At 33.0% G+C, this 19,347-nt stretch overlaps 1 protein-coding gene across 1 annotated transcript; it reads left to right on the forward strand.

Moving 5' to 3' along the window:
• Positions 1-1,356: 1,356 nt before the first annotated feature.
• Positions 1,357-18,681, forward strand: LOC139481172 (ethanolamine kinase 1-like). Its single transcript, XM_071264327.1, has 10 exons — positions 1,357-1,483; positions 6,095-6,354; positions 6,869-7,009; positions 7,839-7,981; positions 9,129-9,212; positions 10,457-10,617; positions 11,746-11,819; positions 13,340-14,595; positions 14,769-15,034; positions 18,037-18,681. The coding sequence occupies exons 1-8, from the start codon at positions 1,364-1,366 to the stop codon at positions 13,398-13,400; spliced, it is 1,044 nt and encodes a 347-aa protein (XP_071120428.1). The 5' UTR covers positions 1,357-1,363; the 3' UTR covers positions 13,401-14,595; positions 14,769-15,034; positions 18,037-18,681.
• Positions 18,682-19,347: the final 666 nt, after the last annotated feature.

Below are 19,347 nucleotides of genomic sequence, written 5' to 3' on the forward strand. Positions count from 1 at the left end.
TAGTATACAACAGTGGCGGATCCATATTTTGTTTTATAAGAGTGGCCCAATAACTGCCCAAGATGGGGCCCCTCCAGTCATGCTTCAGTGAATCCTTTTTTTCTTACAATAGAGGATGAGACTGGGTCCCCTGCCCCTACCCCATAAATCCGCCACTGCACATAGCACAACATCGAAAAGTGGAGCATACATGTGTCTGTGTTCATCTGTCACAACTATCCCATAAACGGTATTAGTCAATCAAATACGTTGAACTATCGAGTAAAACAGTTGCGCCAGATTCTGCTTTGTTGGACAGTACTCTTAGTGCAGGGTACCAGATACGTATTATAAGTCTCTGATGGTACAAAGGAAGATTTTTGCCAAACCTCCGTATTCGAATTTGACAGGATAGGAAACATTCCAATATTTTCAAAATGATTTGCCTATCATGAATATGGTATAAATGGTCATACAGAATACAGGGAACAGAAAAGGATGGACAAAATAAAGAATAGAAAAATGCATCGCCTTACATATCAAGTTGTAATTTAACACTCAGGTTAGAGTGAAGGTTGGCGCCTGTGGAAACGTTTAAACCTACTATAACTTCATGAGCCTGTTTTTCAGTGGTTCTCGTTTGTTAGGTGTTTCTTGTTTCTTGTTTTTATAATTATTATAAGATTATACCGTTGGTGTATTTCTTCAATCCATGGTTATAATCTAAACAAGGTGGGGATTTATTTAGCTTTTTTTTCAATTCCTAGAGTCTCGATAACTAACAGTGTTAAACCTAAACGGATATATATTTTTGTAAACATTTTAAACATTGTAAATTCAATTCCCCCATGTCTATTTGTATTACATTTAAAAAAAAATGAAATTGCAATGATAACGTAAATATTTTCGTACGGGTATGGATAGTAAACCCCACATTGACAGAAACAGTGATTTTTCGTACGGGTATGGATAGTAAAGTTAAAACCCCACATTGACAGAAACAAATGCCTGTGGTAAATATATTTTCATTTTGTATCCGCTAAAAAAATCCAGGTAATCTCCGTCAGAAGCCTTAATCGAGGAAAAATTATCGAAGTGCGGTCTCCGTGACTGTTAAATAGAATAATAAGTTAATTTTTTTTTTATATAACAATGATTATACTTAGTTTCACTTTGCTTATTAATTTAAAGATATTATTTCTTTTATAATACTGTTTTTAATATAAAAATGTATTTTAACGTATTACGGTAAGTATTAGATGAAACTGCCGTTATAATGTACCAATGTATGATCATGCATTTATAAAATTCTGGACGAATCCTAGATCTTTTATATGCGGATATAATTCATGTTTGACCCTTTGTGATTTTGTGATTTACAATCATGGCACGACAACATGAACAGTTGAATATTAGCCTTGATGAAAACAATCTAGAAAAAAGTGCACAAGCTATTTTAGATGTAATAAGACCTCAATGGCAAACAGATAACATAAAATTTAAGGTTTGTAAGCAGTTGTCATCATTTATTTTGTCGCTTTATGCAGCTATTTTGCACACTTCTGAAGTTCGTTGACCCTGGCCTGCTATCTATCACTGATAAAGTGTGGGTTGAATTTCTATTGGTTAAGACCAGTGGCTACAGTTCTAAAGATCCCTGTTCGATTCTGACTCGGGGCCCTGGATATTTCAGTACATCACTAGGGTGATGTTCACCCTCTTACATAGTCCAAATAATTATGACGTCTTGAAAGGCTATTATATATTTTTTTTTCTTTGAGGCCTTGAGGGGGGATAGGACCTTTATTGGGACTCCGGGATCGGGTGTTTTTAAGCTCAGGATTTCGGGATTGACCCTTTCGGGATCCGGGAATCCTTTTTTTTCGGATTTCGGGACGTCGGGATTTACTTTTTAATATTTAAATTCAGGACCTCCGGGATTTCGGGATCAGGACCCCTTCTATCCCCTTCTATCCCCCCTCCGCCTTAACCATGTTAACACTTCGAAGTAAGGTGTCACGTCAAAGAAAAAAACGAAATAAGACGTCCAAGAAAAAAAATATTATAGCCTTTCAAGACGTCATAATTATTTGGACTACCTCTTATACACTTCTCTGGTACCCAGACAGTACGTACTATAACATGTTACAACCTAGAATACTAGAATGGTTCTCCTGAGTAATTTAGATTCCTCCACCATTATAACAGACTTCTAGGTGTCCTAGCACTTCCTTAGTGTTTGAATTGGGATTGTCCTTCTAAAAATTGTTGCAACTTAACCTAACTTACTACAGTACGTTGGCAATGGTTGGTGACACATCTTCGTTTATCCCGATAAGGAGTGTACATGTACATGGATTCCACTGTACCCTTGACGTTCTTGAGCTCGAGGGTTTCTTCAAATAACTGTGGAATTTACCAGTATATACATACATAGAACATTGCTCTTATATCATGGACGATTTTTGGGGTTTAAAATCTGCGTGGTTTTTTTTTAGCATATGTTATTTATTGTGTACTTGAAACTTAACACACAATTTAATACTCATGAAGGTCTTTTGCTATAGCTGTTCGCCCAAAATAATGTTTGCTCCCATTAACATTTGCCCCCTGTCACATCCACACCCCACACATTCACACCCATTGGCCGTGTGACATTATTGTTTGCAAGTTAGAAAACTTAGTAGAAAATACTTAGTCAGCTGTAAGCGGTTTAGCTATTAAAGGAAGTACTTCTATAAAATGTAGCTCAGTCAGTTAACACGCTGCCTTGTAACACAGAGGTCCCGGGTTCGAGTCCTGGTGGAGACATGTGATTTTGCAAGAAGAATCATGCTCTCAGGTTACATTGGCGGCCAACAATAAAAAGCCACAGTTAGAATAAATACCTAGCCAGGTTAAAATATAAATATAAAAAAGATGAAGATATCATCATTATAGAGTATAATGACTCTTGAGGTGGGGGGAGTGTGACTGGATTGCTTCCCTTAGAAAACTTAGTAGATACTTCATGTACTTAGTCAGCCATAAGCGGTTGAGCTAAGGAAGTACTTCTTTAGCTCAGTCGGTTAACGTGCTGCCTTGTAATACAGAAGTCCTGGGTTGGAGTCCCGGTGGAGACATGGGATTTTGCAAGAAGAATCATCATGATCATGCTCTCTGGTTACAGTGGATCCAGGGGGCATGGGACCCTTCCCCTCTTTTGTTCCTTGTTGTGGGAAAATTTTAGTTTACTATATAGCATGTATAGGGAATTACTGAAGTATTAGGTCCGAGACCACAATTGTCGTCCCTTGATTTTCGTTGTTCACAAATATAGTCCCTAGTGTTGACAGTGGGTTACTTGCCATTAATTTTTATACCCCTTCCAAATTTATTTCTCCATGTTTAATGCCTCAAATTTTAAGAAGGGGGGTGAAATTACACTGTTAAAAAATTTGGGTCCCAAATTTTTAAGGAAAGTAGTGATTTGGTCCAGCTGAAAAAGGTGAAAAATTAGCACTTCGGGAGCTGTCAAAAGATTTCAAGACGCCCTTAAGTTAACCTAAAATTGTCCATATTTTGAGTTAGAGCCGATGAAGTTTTCTATAATTTTGACCATTACTGGAGCCTGTTCCCTTAGGTCAGTCAGTGGGCCCCCCTTTGAAAAAGTTGTGGATCCACCACTGAATGGTTATAAATGTGTTTTAGTAAGTCATGAATGTAAGTGTATTGCTATAAATAAAAAAAAATTATTGTTTCAAACTACAGTGAAATTCTTAAAATGTAAACAGGTTCCCTTTTTTTTTTTTAGCTTATCTGGCCCAATGGCCCTGATGACCCCACCTGACAACCAACATGGTTGACATGGCTAAAAATAGAACATAGGGAAAACATGCAGTTTTTTAGTATATACATGTATCTCTAAATTAAAGCAATTAGAGCAAATCTGTCATAGGGGTAAAAATACTCATCAGGTTTAGGGGTGTCAGACCACCAATTAAAAATCCCTATCTGTTCAACCAAATTTTGCAATTTTCACAGCTTTCTAAATATTTTACCTTAAGTTTAACTTCATAGAAACCAGGTATATCCTTAATTGTACATGTATCAGCTTTCTACATGCCAATTTTCACCATACCTTTAAAGCCTTCTAACAAAATAACTGATCATCAAACAGAGGTACTCCAAAACAAAAACCGGGTTTTCTGGAAATCTAAAATTAGTATACTATGGAGCTCATTAATCCTCAATTTTTAATGCAAACTCATCGACAAGTAAATTTTGGCTCAAAATGATCTAGATATATTTCTCTTTCACCAAAAGTTTCATTTCTGCAAATTTGTTGGTTAGTTTAAGTAAACAAGGACATCAAAAGCACTATTTTGTGTCAGAGTAGGGCTACTTTTACATACGTTCTAAATTGGAGGGAGTAATTGGTGGTCTGACACCTAAAGTGCCAAAAAAGTTGATCAGAAATCTTTTGTTTTGTTTATTCTTAATCCTTAGTCAATTTGAAGTTAAAAACATCAATTCTGAGCATAATGCGACTCATATAACAAATTTCACAGCTCAATTTAAACTGACTGTAATGTAAGCCTTTGATAGAAAATACTTGAAAATCTCATTTTGGACTAGAGAAACATAAACTTTCAATGATCAGCTTTTGTTGATTTTTCCTTGTTTGTTCTACTGCTTGAAAGACTTTCCACAATTTTTACAATGAGTTTAATAAAAAATCCAAGGTATTGAAGAGTCAAGGAATATTGACCCCCCCTTTTTTACACCTGGTGTCAGTAATGGGAGTATTAACTGATCAAAAGTGCAGTCATGGTCATTTAACTCTTTTATTTACTATCAGACAATAAAATTTACAGTATAAAACTTTCATTTGGGATAATAAATGAGATTTTTGTGAGTTTATGCAGTGTTTATATCAGGCTATGTTAACTGCCATATACATGGTATGCCGCAATGATATAAGGGGTAAAAATCAAATAATTTCATCAAATCTTCATGACGACAATTTTTTTGGGGTAGCAATCAACCTATGTTTAAATGTTTAACACCACAGAAACAACTTACTGTGCATTTATAACAATTTATAACATTTTTTATATGAAAACATATTATCAGGGTGGGAAAAGCTAAAAATAGCACAAATTCAGGTTTAAGGCTCTAAATTTGCAATTTGTGACTTTTTGCTCCAAAAACAATTAAAATGTGGCTACTATTATTTCAAATGATCAGTTAAGACCAAAAAATCAATTGTTTTCTGAATTTTTGGTTTCCCGCATTTCTCTTAAAGGTGTCAGACCACCAATTAAAAATCCCTATCTGTTCAACCAAATTTTGCAATTTTCACAGCTTTCTAAATATTTTACCTTAAGTTTAACTTCATAGAAACCAGGTATATCCTTAATTGTACATGTATCAGCTTTCTACATGCCAATTTTCACCATACCTTTAAAGCCTTCTAACAAAATAACTGATCATCAAACAGAGGTACTCCAAAACAAAAACCGGGTTTTCTGGAAATCTAAAATTAGTATACTATGGAGCGCATTAATCCTCAATTTTTAATGCAAACTCGTCAACAAGTAAATTTTGGCTCAAAATGATCTAGATACATATGTATATTGCTCTTTCACCAAAAGTTTCATTTCTGCAAATTTGTTGGTTAGTTTAAGTAAACAAGGACATCAAAAGCAGCACTATTTTGTGTCAGAGTAGGGCTACTTTTACATACATTCTAAATTGGAGGGAGTAATTGTTGGTCTGACACCTAGATGTACATCTATCTGCACTGAAATTTTCAGACAACCCATTGCCCCTTAATTAGTAATTTTAAGGAAATTTTGAAGTTTTTGGTTATTATCTTAGATATTATTATACATTGTAGTATCTAATGATATCTACATGTAACATCTAATAATCTTTAGTATCTACATGTACATGCATATATATGTAACACTATTTATCATGATTTTAACCTTATGTTACATGATTTCAAAAACAACAATATAAAGACAGGTGAGGGACACAGGCTCTTGAGAGCCTTTAGTTACCCAAGTTATAACACTAATTGTAATAATATACCTTCAGCAATGAGAAAAACCTACATTTTGTATTTCAGCATTTCACTGAAGGTATAACTAACAAACTGATTGGATGTTATGAAGCAGACAAAGGATTTGGTTGTGATGTGGTGCTAATAAGAATATATGGTGCTAATACAGATCTGATTATAGATAGAGATACAGAGAAAAATAATATTATATTTCTGTCAGAGCATGGGCTGTGTCCGCCACTTTATGCTGAGTTTAATAATGGTGTGGCTTATGGATTCTCTCCTGGACAAACACTGGACCCAGAATCAGTTAGAAGATACAGAGTGTAAGTAGTCCGGGATAACTTGATGCAAATCTTGTTATGTTTCAATGCTTCCACACACACAAAAAATATGTTACAGAGCAATAAAAAAAAATCACTGAATAACAGGCTCCTGATTTGGGACTGGTACATACAGAATGTTGTGGTGTTAAATTGGTTTGAACGTACCAGCCCTGCCCTAACTTTGGACTGAGGTGTAACAGTATGACAGTACAACATAACAACATCTTTAAAAACCAGTTGAAAAAAGCACCACTCATCAGAGGGATACAAGTAGAAATACATCTCACAATAACCCAGAGTGGATGTGCCAGGGCACTGATACATCTGCACAACAAAAAAGACACTAAAGTAAACACTTAAGAGTACTTAGTAATTACATGTAGTTTAAAGCCAATAACAACGAATAAAAAAAATCATCCATCTAAGACTAAAATATGTCTTATATGTCTATTTATCTGATCAGTTTTCTTCTATTTAATTGTTGTCCTATCTGCATCTTGTGTTTATTTTACAGACAAATTGCAAAGGAGATGGTAAAACTACATTCTCTAAAGCCAAAATCAGGGTCTCCACCATCTGCAGGTTTGTTTCCAAAACTTGAGAAGTGGTTGGCTATAGCACCAACTGGGTACGACCAACCAGAAAAAAATGAAAGGTATTCTGTCAAATAAGATTTTTTTAACTTAAACTTATGCTTCATTCCATTACTTTAAATATGGTGTCTGTCATCCACTGTTTATTCATATCTGCTGTATCGTCATGATCATAAAATTGAGAATGGAAATGGGGAATGTGTCAAAGAGACAACAACCCGACCAAAGAGCAGACAACAGCCGAAGACCACCAATGGGTCTTCATTGTAGCGAGAAACTCCCGCACCTGGAGGTGTTCTTCAGCTGGCCCCTAAACACATGAATACTAGTTCAGTGATAATGGACGTCATACTTAACTCCGAATTATAATATGTTTGTGTGTTGTTCAACCGTCAAGGTCACAACAACCATTGATAGACTGAAATTGGGAGAAATGTCAACTTGAAAAAACTGATTTTTTTATTACATAAAGATTACAACTTCACATAAATTCTTCCATGATTATCTCAAATTTCATATATTTGGGTAGTTGTCTTATTGATAAATTGACAAAAAGACATGTCCAAAATTCATCTTAACCATAATCATATTTATTACAAGTTATCTTTATTTTACCTATGTTACCTGTAAAACAAAAGCTAACAAATGACATCAAAGCTGCACTCAAAGGGAAAAAAATGTATTTCTCAAATGCACACAAATGTATTCCTCAAATGCACACAAATGTAATGCGCCCTTCTGAAAACTAAAAACATTGGTTTTTTAAATCCTAAAAATTTTAGAGTCTTATCATATCAAAACCTAAACAATCCCTAGATATGAAAATGAAGGTGGATGCTAGCTAAACGTTATTTTTCATAAAATATGCATTGATTTGTTATTTTTTCTTAGATTTAAAAAAAATGTTGGATCTATAGAAAGGCTGATGAAGGAATATGAAGAACTGAAGAAGACAATAGAATCTTTAAATGCTCCTGCTGTCATGAGTCACAATGATCTCTTGTTAAAAAATCTAGTATATGATGCAGCTACAGGTATGACGATGTTTATATGAATGAAAAGAATATTACAAATTAAAAGACATCAGATATGAATCGATTTTTTTTATATCTGAGTTACATACAATAAGTCGTTAATAATTTGCTGTAGTTTACTGTCAAAGTATAAAATAAGGAAGTGTGCCTTGATTCTCAATTAGGGAAATATCAACCAAACTTGAAAGATTAAATGAAGTGGATGTAAGCAATTAAAAACCACCTTATTTCCTTCAACAAAGAGAGAAAAAAAACATACCATATGTAGATATATGAAGATGTGGTATGAGTGCGACAACTCTCCATCCAAATAACAATTTATAAAAGTAAACCATTATAGGTCAATGTTCATGATCATGATGTATGGCCTTCAACACAAAGCCTTGGCTTATATAGCTGTTTAATTTTACACTGACTATTCCTTTGATGAGTAGATAATATTAATGTTAAACCGATTGTAAATGTAAAATGTTAGAGAAGCTGATAAAAGACATAAAAGTTTGACTGTGATACTTTATAATGATTTTAGACAAAATTAGACGATTGCATGATTGGCAAAAAGATTGTGTTCTTTATACATTGACATCATCAGACAAAGTCGTCTTTTAGCAAAGCATCAGGCAAGCAAGAATATTTAACATTATAGTTTTCACCAATGAAGACCGGAACTTAAGCAAACTATACATATATGTGAAAAATTATCAACTTGTTAAGGAAAATTAAGAATCAGAGAAATGATATACAGACAAAATGCTTATCATGTTAGTATTAAGTGTGAATATAAATTCTAAAGTGTGAATATAAATTCTAGAGTTCTGTCCCTTTGATTAGTTTTGTTTATGTATGAAGATATATGAAAACTCTACTCATTGCTACTGTAAATGGGAAAAAAATGGGATTTTAAAATACATTAAGATATTTACATATTTAAGGCTTTAAAAAATGTTGTTGAGAAAAAATCATAGAAATGTACAACATCTATTGATCATGTTGATCTGATAGTGTTGGCATTGTTCCATTTACTGCAAAATTCAATTTTAGGTTTAAAATGCAGAAAACATGATTTTTTTTATCCTTAAACAAAACCTTTGAAAACAAAAGTACATGTGCGAATAGGTGTTTTAATTTTGTTTTCTTTTTTTTCCAGACAAAATTAGTCTTATAGATCATGAGTATGCAATGTTCAATTACCAGCCGTATGATATAGGAAACCATTTCTGTGAATATGCAGGTATTGTAACAGAAGTTTTAATGAAGCAGAGATAAGGTCAAGCATATACTAACACAGATTTGGATGTTTTGAAAGGTCTGGGTACTCCAACTTCGCTAGCCAAGCTTTACAATCCACACCCTTCCTCTTCACCCTTGGCAGGTTAAGCCAACATTTGTGATAACAATGTTGCACCATCTGTTGGTTGATTAAAGTCACCCCCATTCCTAATACATTATTCTTGACCAATGGTTACACTTGAACTCTCTTCAGTGTGGAGGTAAAAACATTGTAGCGTCTACAGTTTACAAACTTGGTAAAGCAGAAAACGAAAATATAATATTTCGTCATTTGTGCAAGAAACATAGACAGGAACTTCTATTATTTGATTAAGAACATTCAAATTTTCACCTAATATTGTCGTTTGTATTGGGGGGGTAAAGACTTGTTGCACAATCAGCGTGTGGCATTTGTTTACCCACATTTTCTACATTACATGTGGTCATGTTATATAGGCTTTTTGCTTTAATGCAGCCAGTTACGTCAACGACCAATAGAAATCATTACTTGTGTCTCCAAAATTCTCTATCAATCTGCCAAGGGTGAAGAGGAAGAGAGTGTATTGTAACCCTTGGCTAGCTAAGATTTGGGTACTCTTGCTGTTCATTCATTGCAAGAGAGATAGATCACCCAGTTATTTTAGGAAAAATTAGGAGTAGAAGGGTGATGACAACTATATTTTCCTTTATTAGGGAAAAAAAAAAGAAAACAAAAGAGCAATTAAAATGACCATTTTCAAAACTAAAACTATATTCTTGCACTATCTTGACTACTTAGTAAATCCCAAATATATATGACTAATTAAATGGCAAATAAGACATTGTAAGAATGTATATTTTGTATTCATCACTTTGCTACCCAAAGACCATACTGTAAACAAATTAATTTTTGCAAGTAGAAAACTAATGAGAATATAAAACGATGTGAATATGTAAAATTTGGATCTTTGCATTTCTAACTACATCCAGTAAATTAGAAAATTGTTAGTTATTTCATCACTGCAGTACAAAGGTGACTAGAAAGTGCTAAAAGCAAAATAAATTATTCATGAAAATAAGTCTGTTTACTGTATACATCATGTTATGGGTAGTTTCAAATAATGTTTATTCAGCTACCCACAATAACATTGTACTTCATGATAGAGGCCTTTTATTGCATGTATATTCTGAAAAATTAAACTATAGACTATTTCCTTTATCTTTAAGGTGTAGATGAGGTAGATTTCAGCAGGTACCCAAACAAAGAGTACCAGTTAATGTGGCTACGTACATATTTAGAAGAATGGAATAAACAAAACGAGATAAAATCTGCTGTGACTGATGAAGAGGTTTATAAGCTGTACACACAGGTTAATAAGTGTGCTTTGGTAAGTTATAAATCTCGATCAATCTAGAAATCTATCCATTGAAAATCAATACATTTAATAACATGTATAACCGGTAATAGATTATACAGTGCAAATTTGAAACCATTGTATTATGTCCTTTCCGAAAAGCCATCAGTTTCATATATCATCATTAACCTTCTATTTATAAACATTTAGTTATGTCATAAAATTTGTATCTGTTCAATGTATGAAGTTATCCTTGTCATTACATTTGAAATAAAATAAAAGACTTGTCCGCTAAACACAATTTTAGCTCTTTTTTCACAAATTTTATAACTTATATATGTGTTTGTTCTTTGCATTTTCCGAAAAGATTGTGTGACTTAAAATAAAATTGAGAATGGAAATGGGGAATGTGTCAAAGAGACAACAACCCGACCATAGAGTAGACAACAGCTGAAGGCCACCAATGGGTCTTCAATGCAGCAAGAAAGTCCCGCACTTGGAGGCGTCCTTCAGCTGGTCCCTTAACAAATATGTACTAATATATTTTTCAAGTTCAAGCTATTCTGAAGTATGGCTCCTGATAGATGATGTATAACAACATGATTTCATAATCAGCATGCAAAGTTTATTATCAAATATTAATGCCATCAACATTAAATTTCTTAAATGACAAAAAACATGAATAGAACAAAAGACATTTACCTACAACATTTCTGAAATGCTAGAAGCATTTGAACATGGATTTAAATTGGTCTACTTTAAATCTAGATCTGGATCACAGGAATACCCCAATATGCATAAAATAATGTACAATCTGAATTAGTACATGCTAATCGATATTAATGAACTCTATAAAACTGATATACACTTTAAAAACACTAGTACAATCATAGCAATCAGGATGTTAACTGTTACATAAATCAGGCTCAAAGTACTTAATCTTTTGGTTAAAAATAATGGATTTTTTTTTATAAGAGACAAAGTGTGACAGACATTAGATTAGTAATTATAGGTCTGACACCTTACGTACTTTAATAACAACTTAACCCTCCATATAGTTGAATGTACATGATCTCATACAGCAATTTCATAAACAGGACAAGAAGACGGCTTTTTTGTACAATGCTCAAAATAATGATTCTTTTCCTTGTTATATTTCAGGCAGCACATTTTTTCTGGGGAGTTTGGGCTTTGATACAGTCAAAATATTCCACTATAGATTTTGACTATTTAGAGTAAGTACTTATCATAGTTTACCTTTAGTTATGGTGTTTCTTCAAAATGTCTTGTAATTTAATGCAGGTGGTTGTATTTGTATTGATGTATATCTAATTATATTTTTCAACATATTTTAAACCAATATGAGATATGAACCTGCATCATAAAACTCCAGGTATACTAGGTACTTCGAGTACAAAATTTTGGCTCTTACATGTAATAGGACATGAATTTTTTTCTTCTCTAATATAAACTGTTGTGGGACTAGCCAGAGAAATATTATAGAATAAAAGTAGACTCGTGCCAGGGCAGATTCATTTATAAATGAACATGAATCATACACCATGTCTGCCTACTAGGGAAAGCTTTCTATTTCTCATTACACATTGTCTGCCCACTTGCCCTCATTAACTCAAACTGTCAAATGCCCAAAAGCATTAACAGCCGTTTAAGTTGCTTCCTGAGAACAATTTTTTACAACATTCGTAAGAGCATTTTTTACTAAAAAAAAGATGGAATTTGATTTTAGAATTAAATTGATCTCATTTTACTTTTAAAATATTTGTCAATTAACCGACAGAATTAGATACAGTCTGTCAATCTTGAAACAATTCTGACTTTTGGTCCAAAGAAGCACTGGTTAAAAACGAGATTTTGTTAATATATGTATATATATTGAATACATTATTTAAAAAATCTCGTCCTGTACCTGTGCAAAGAAGTTGAGCAAAATGCGTCTACTTCGTATTTTTTTCGTCTATAGGTCTATCATGGTGTTCTTCAAAAAGATTCATCATATCGTTATTATCTGGAATTAATGTCATTATATTTTGCAACCATGTGATCGAATTTCGCATATTTGACAGCTAATACACTGCACGGTTGTCGAAAAACCATGCTTATTTATTTAAAATCTTGGTTCTTAAAACGCTTTACCTGGTCATATTGGTGATTGCTTTCAAACATTTTGAAGATCTGCAGTTTTTTAAACGAAAAGTCGGATCCCGACAGATTGAAAAATCCAGATTTTTAATATTTATTTGTTTTGGTCAAGAAAATGTTTAGGGTTGGCGTCAAAAACAGAGGTAGGGTCTAGAAACCGGAAACACACTATTAATTTATTTTGGCCTGACATCTGATGTATGCTTCAAGCATTAAATTTAATCACCAGTCTTTTGAAAAAGGCTTTTTGTAAGCCTATGAAAGAAATGAAATTAGGTAAAAAGAATAAAAAATGTGTGTAGTTTTTAATTTTTAAAATCTTTTTTATTGAAGAAATACCATGTCAATGCATTCCAGAATTCAACATGTCAACTACAGACACATAGAAAGAGAATTGTACACATGTTGGCATTTAATCAGAACCATTGATACAAAAGGATTGCTGCATTAGAAATTGTGATTTTATATCTTCTCTCCTTATCTTTTACTTTTGACAGCAACACATGAACTTAATTTATTTTTAGATATATGTTTTGGCATAATTAATAGAAAGTTAATGTTTTGTTTTTATGATGATTTTGTTTTTTCTTTTCAGCTACGCCATAATGAAATTGAATGAGTACTTTGCAAGAAAGGAAGAATTTTTAGCACTTTAAAATGTTGTAGAGTTTGACACTATGGTTGATGGTAGGGGATTTAAATTATATTTTTAATATCAAATATTTTAATTTATTTACACTCTTTTATAGGAGATTTTCACAGATATTTGTTATTTATGTTTACATAGTTACATTTTAGGAATACAAAATTTATTTGTCTATATTTAAAAACCTAACTCTTCAATTGTGACCATACTCAGGTATTTTAACATTCTATAACTGTGACAGCACTCTTGTATTGTCAGGGTATATATATTATTGTATTGAAATATCTGTGTTGCATTTAGAAAGTTTTTCAAACTCCATACAATTTTCAAAAATATGTTTGATTAAAATATTACATTATGAAATTAAGTGAAATATATTAATACTTGTGTAAGATTCTTTTGGGTAAAACATTTTAGTTTCTTAAGTAGTATTTTTATTATCATTGCTAATGTTTTAAAATTAAAATAAACATTAGTTATTGCATGTATTGGTTAAGTAGCAGTTTTAAGTATAAGTTGGTTGGCTGGAATTAATGCAACTAGCCTTTTAGATTTAGTAAACATATGTCATAGCCCTTTCCTAATAGATAGATCATCATTTAGATTGTAAAAGTTTTGGTGCTAGTTTTTTTTATATCTTGTAGTATATGTATCTCATAATGAAGTTAGTATTTACAAAAAAATAAATATAAACCTTAGACATATTTGCTCAATATATAAATATACATGTATAACCAGTTCCTCTTCAATCATTAATTGTTGCAGCAGGGTAATTGCATGTTTTTACCCTTTTTTTAATCTCATCTATCCATATGGACCAATTTTAGGAAGACATTCTAAATTCTAAACCTTGTTGATGATCCTTTGATCATTTTAAACATTGAAGTCTCTTTGGAAATCATGGTTATTGCTTTTTTGTGTGCCAAAATCTTTATCCATTGGATAAACAAAAATTTTGTTTTGCAATATACATATATGATGTTAATGATTATGCAAAAAAGTGTGTTTTTTTTTAAACGTTAAAGTTATAAACTTATAAAAATTAATATCTTTTATAATGAAAATTCTCTGATTAATAGTGTTTAATTTTGTCAGCTTTTATGGACATCAATTCTCATTTATGAATTTGACTTGGAGGTCAGTATTTTTGTTATATTTTTATATTATATAAACACTGTTTTTAAACTGTTTAAACTAGCATACATGTATTTAACAATTGGCCGTTTCAGAATCTAAAGGACTATGGGTAATTTGATTGTTCGTACCCCAAAATGAAAATAACGTCACGTCATTGGTTGAACTTCAATTTTTAGGACGTTTTTAACCAATCACGACGTTTTGGTGTAGACTTTTGAAAATATTACCCAGAATGCATTAGATTCTGAAACGGCGAATTGTGATAAGAGTCTTAGATCTTCAAACTATTGTTATGTTGTGTTGTAGAATATTTACGTTTGGTGTTGTTACACTCACGATACCTCCTCTTTATACATGTTTTACAAATGTTATGATGATGTATTCATGGTTTTGTTGTATTTTATTATTTCTATGCAAAATGTTTTGAAATCCATGTATTATATCTAGCCTTTATTGTCATTTGACCTTATGGAATAGATATGCATACAGTAATTGCTTAATTTTTATGCAGTTAAGCTGCATTATGCGATCGCCCTAGATTTGTGTTCTACCCAATAAATGCTGAAATACTTGCCATTGTTATTATCTAGCTCGCTACTATGTTATATATAACTAATTGAACACGTTTTTAATACTTTTTATTCTGGATTACAAAAAATATGACCAGAAAAACCTTAAATGATCGTCGATTTATCCAAAAGTTTTGAAGTTACACATAGGGAAGTAGTGCTTATTAAGAATCCCTGTGTAGTTCATTATGACTTGTGCTTTTAGCTAAGATGTCAAGGAACAATTGTATGAAATATTTAATCGCCGAAAATCTCTTAAGACAAGTAGTTTAGATTTCCCAAATGGCAAAAGTCGTAGGGATATTGTTTGTCATCAATACGTAGTACAATTACGTCAGTAGTCTATTATATAATAAGTCAACTGTTCATGCTGTTGGCGGCAATTTCAAATTAGAAAAAGAAATTTTCGTAGCTTTTCAATTTGGAGGCAGGTGTGCAAATTAGCGGTGGTCCGAGGTCTGCGACCTTCCACTTTTGCAAGCGGAATTTCGACTAGGATAGTTGGTTTCTAGCTACGCCCGACGTAGTCACCTTCCACTTGAAAGAAAATAAAAAATTACTTTGCAAACCTTCCATGCAAGTCACCAAAGTCTCCAATTAAACGAGCTAAAAACTTATTTTTATCATTATTATTCATGACAGCGATGTTCATTTTGTTCAACCGCTAGCTTTATACAGAAATTCGCCGACAAATATTGTATAAATTCGAGTAAAATCGTATCTCATTGACAAAAACAACATTGTAAACACAACAATGGCGACCGTGAAGACAAAATTTACAATATCGGATCCGATTCCGGAAGCGGATAAGGATAATTCCGGGTTTGGCGATCATTTACAAAATAAATCAAAGCAGGTGAAAAAATAAATCTATGCATGGTAAATGAATATAAACACTAGAATTGTAAACCAAAAGATGTAAAAGAAAGAAAAAGCAGAAAAATATTTTATACAGAAACTCAAAATTACTTTTTGACAAATTTTAATTTAAAAATCCAATACAACGTGACAGCTGGGAACAGTATATTAACAATATACATGTTCATGGTCACAGTCTAAATTTTCTTTATCAGTGATAAATGATGACAATGCATGTGAGATGCTTTTAAAATGTAAACATATTACTGCAATTTCGAAGGGTTATTTGTTTTTTCTCAATTTTGAAGGGTCAATTAAAGTAGCTGAAAGTTTCTTTATTTTCACAAATAATGCAACAATATTATATATACCTTAATGTAAGTGAATCATATGATATATAGGTGGCATTCTTTGGGCCACTCTACCCCCTCCTGTTTGATAACTTGGAAACGGTCGAGCTCCCCACCCCTAAACCATATGAGGGGCAGATCCAGCATTTTAGGTAAGGAGGGGCACAAACTTAAATTTTCGCCGAGCAGAGCAGGAACATATATATTAATATTATATATTACATATACTGTTCCCAGAGCAGAGCGAGGCTAAAAAAAATTTGAGGTAAAATTATCGGAATATTCTTTATTAAGCTGAGAACAACCCATGCTTTGCAAATTTAAGGGGGGTGCAAGCTCGCAACACCCCCCCCCTGAATCCGCCCCTGCATATATTCAAGTATAGGACAATATAATAAATAAAATGAAATATAGGGGGAGTCCCTGGAGTTACCCCACCCCCTCCTGTTTGAGAACTTGGAAACGGTCGAGATCCACACCCCTTAACCATATATATTCATGTTTGTGACAATATGAAAAATCAAATGCAATATAGGAAGAGTCGCTGGGGGTCACCCCACCCTTCCTGTTTTAGAATTTAAAAATGGTCCAGATCCCCACCCCTAAACCATATATATTCATGTATGGGACGATATAACAAATCAGATGAAATATAGGGGGAGTCCCTTGGGTCACCCCACCCCCTCCTGTTTGAGAATTTGAAACCTGTTGAGATCGCCACCCTTTAACCATATATTCATGTACGGGACAATATACCAATTCAAATGAAAGATAGGGGGAGTCCCTGAGGTCACTGTTCACCCTTCTGTTTGAGAACTTGGAAATGGTCAAGATCCTTACCCCTAAACCATATATACTATATCTATGGGACAATATAACAAATAAAATAATATATAGGGGAAGTCCCTGTGGTCACCCCAACCCTCCTGTTTGAGAACTTGGAAACGGTCGAGATCCCCACACCAAAACAATATATATTCATGTATGGGCCAATATAACAAATAAAATGAAATGTAGGGGAAGTCCCTAGGGTCACCCTACCCCCAGTGGCGGATCCATTAATTTTCATAAGTGGGGGCCCGCTCCAGTCACGCTTCAGTGATTCCCTATATAAGCAACCAATTTTTTCCCAAAAAGGGGGGGCGGGCCCCCTGCCCCCCCCCCCCCCTAAATCCTCTGCCTACCCCTACCTGTTTGAGAACTTGAAAACCGTTGAGATCCCCACCCCTAAATTATATATATTCATATGTATGGGACAAAATAACAAATCATTTACATTTACTATGGGCAGGTCAGTCAGACCTCACCTTTGATCCCTGTTGTAGTGAACATTTGTCTGATTCGTGTCTCATAACTTTTGTACTATAGAACACAAACTCAGTTTTCTTTCCAGGGAAACCAGTCCATTCATACTATTACATGTTCATACTAAGTTAACTTGAACTTCTAGCAGTCAAATAAAACCAAGGTTAACTACCAAGTAGAACGACTGCAATCATTAGGAACTTGTACCACTGCAGACTCACCATAAAAAAATATACATTGATATATGCATTGCTTTTGAAACATTGATAATATATAAATTATTTGCCTTAATAAATAAATCATTAGATAAACATGAATGTACTATATATGAATGTTTAATGTTGAGGCAACATTGCCACAGTTTTCGTAATTACGGTTGCCTTGGTTTTTGGTTAACTGCCTTCAGCGCTTACAGCGCTTTGATTAGTATTTACAAACACTTTTAACCACTGTTATCTGGGTAAAAAAAAAAATACTAACAGCAATTAGTCGCTCAAATTTCACAAATTGTCAAGTTTCTGTTTTATCCAAAAAAAAATCTTGAATTTAAAACTAAAAAATGTTACACTTTGTAAATTAAGATTTAACACCTAATCATTTTGAATTGTTTGTACAAATATTCTAAAAATTTTTTATAAAGTTTCTCATTGTAGTCAGAAAAAAACATTATGAGCTTATAGATTATACAGTTCATATTTAGCTTAAGGTCACATGTTACATAGACACATGCTAAAATACCAGTATTTTCATTTGAAATTGTGAATTTTAATAGATTATTTTGAATGAAATGACAACTATTTGATTGATATAGAAGTAATGATATATTAAGTGGTTATAACATCATGGGAAATCAGAGCTAGCAAATAAATTGATTTTTGTATTTGTAAAATGAAGTTACTAATAACTATCATAAATGTAAGAGTTTGTGATATATATTAGATATGCATCAAATCCAAATTTTATAGTAGCAATATAAGGAATTGAAAATGACAAACGAGAGCAAAGAACTGCTATGTAGATCACTCACATATATTTATAAAAAAACCCATTTTAGATAGATTAATATTTTAAACCAAACTATCATCAGACTCGGACTTCTCTTGAACTGAATTTTAATGTGCGTATTGTTATTCTTTTACTTTTCTACATTGGCTAGAGGTATAGGGGGAGGGTTGAGATCTCATAAACATGTTTAACCCCGCCGCAATTTTGCGCCTGTCCCAAGTCAGGAGCCTCTGGCCTTTGTTAGTCTTGTATGATTTTAAATTTTAGTTTCTTGTGTATAATTCGGAGTTTAGTATGACGTCCATTATCACTGTACTATTATGCATATTTTAGGGGCCAGCTGAAGGACACCTACGGGTGCGGGAATTCTCGCTACATTGAAGACCCATTGGTTGCCTTCGGCTGTTGTTTGCTCTATGGTCGGGTGGTTGTCGCTTTGACATATTCACCATTTCCTTTCTCAATTTTATCCTATGTCTTGATAGTGTTTATATGTATGAATAAGCCTATCAGGCAAGAATTAATATGTCTCTAAAGAAAACATTTTGTAATTGGGAATTGTTTGATGTTTATGTAGTTTTTTTTTTACTATTGTATACTCCATGCATTTAGACATGACTTCTTTTTGTATAAATACTTGTTAGCTGGTGACCTTATAATTTTGATTCATGTAAGTTTAATCTCTAATTGAAGTATATCTCGCATCTCGTTTTAAGGAAAAATGTATTCACAA

The sequence above is a fragment of the Mytilus edulis genome, chromosome 7 (assembly GCF_963676685.1).
Source record: "Mytilus edulis chromosome 7, xbMytEdul2.2, whole genome shotgun sequence".
In the NCBI taxonomy this organism is placed as follows: Eukaryota; Metazoa; Mollusca; class Bivalvia; order Mytilida; family Mytilidae; genus Mytilus; species Mytilus edulis.

What these genes read in the sequence shown, in the direction of transcription:
- LOC139481172 (XM_071264327.1), top strand. Translation starts at nt 1,364, where the DNA reads ATGGCACGACAACATGAACAGTTGAATATTAGCCTTGATGAAAACAAT. An exon ending in TCAGTTAGAAGATACAGAGT is followed by an intron (nt 6,355 to 6,868) that starts GTAAGTAGTCCG and finishes TTTATTTTACAG; the next exon opens with ACAAATTGCAAAGGAGATGG. An exon ending in ATAGATTTTGACTATTTAGA is followed by an intron (nt 11,820 to 13,339) that starts GTAAGTACTTAT and finishes TTTTCTTTTCAG; the next exon opens with CTACGCCATAATGAAATTGA.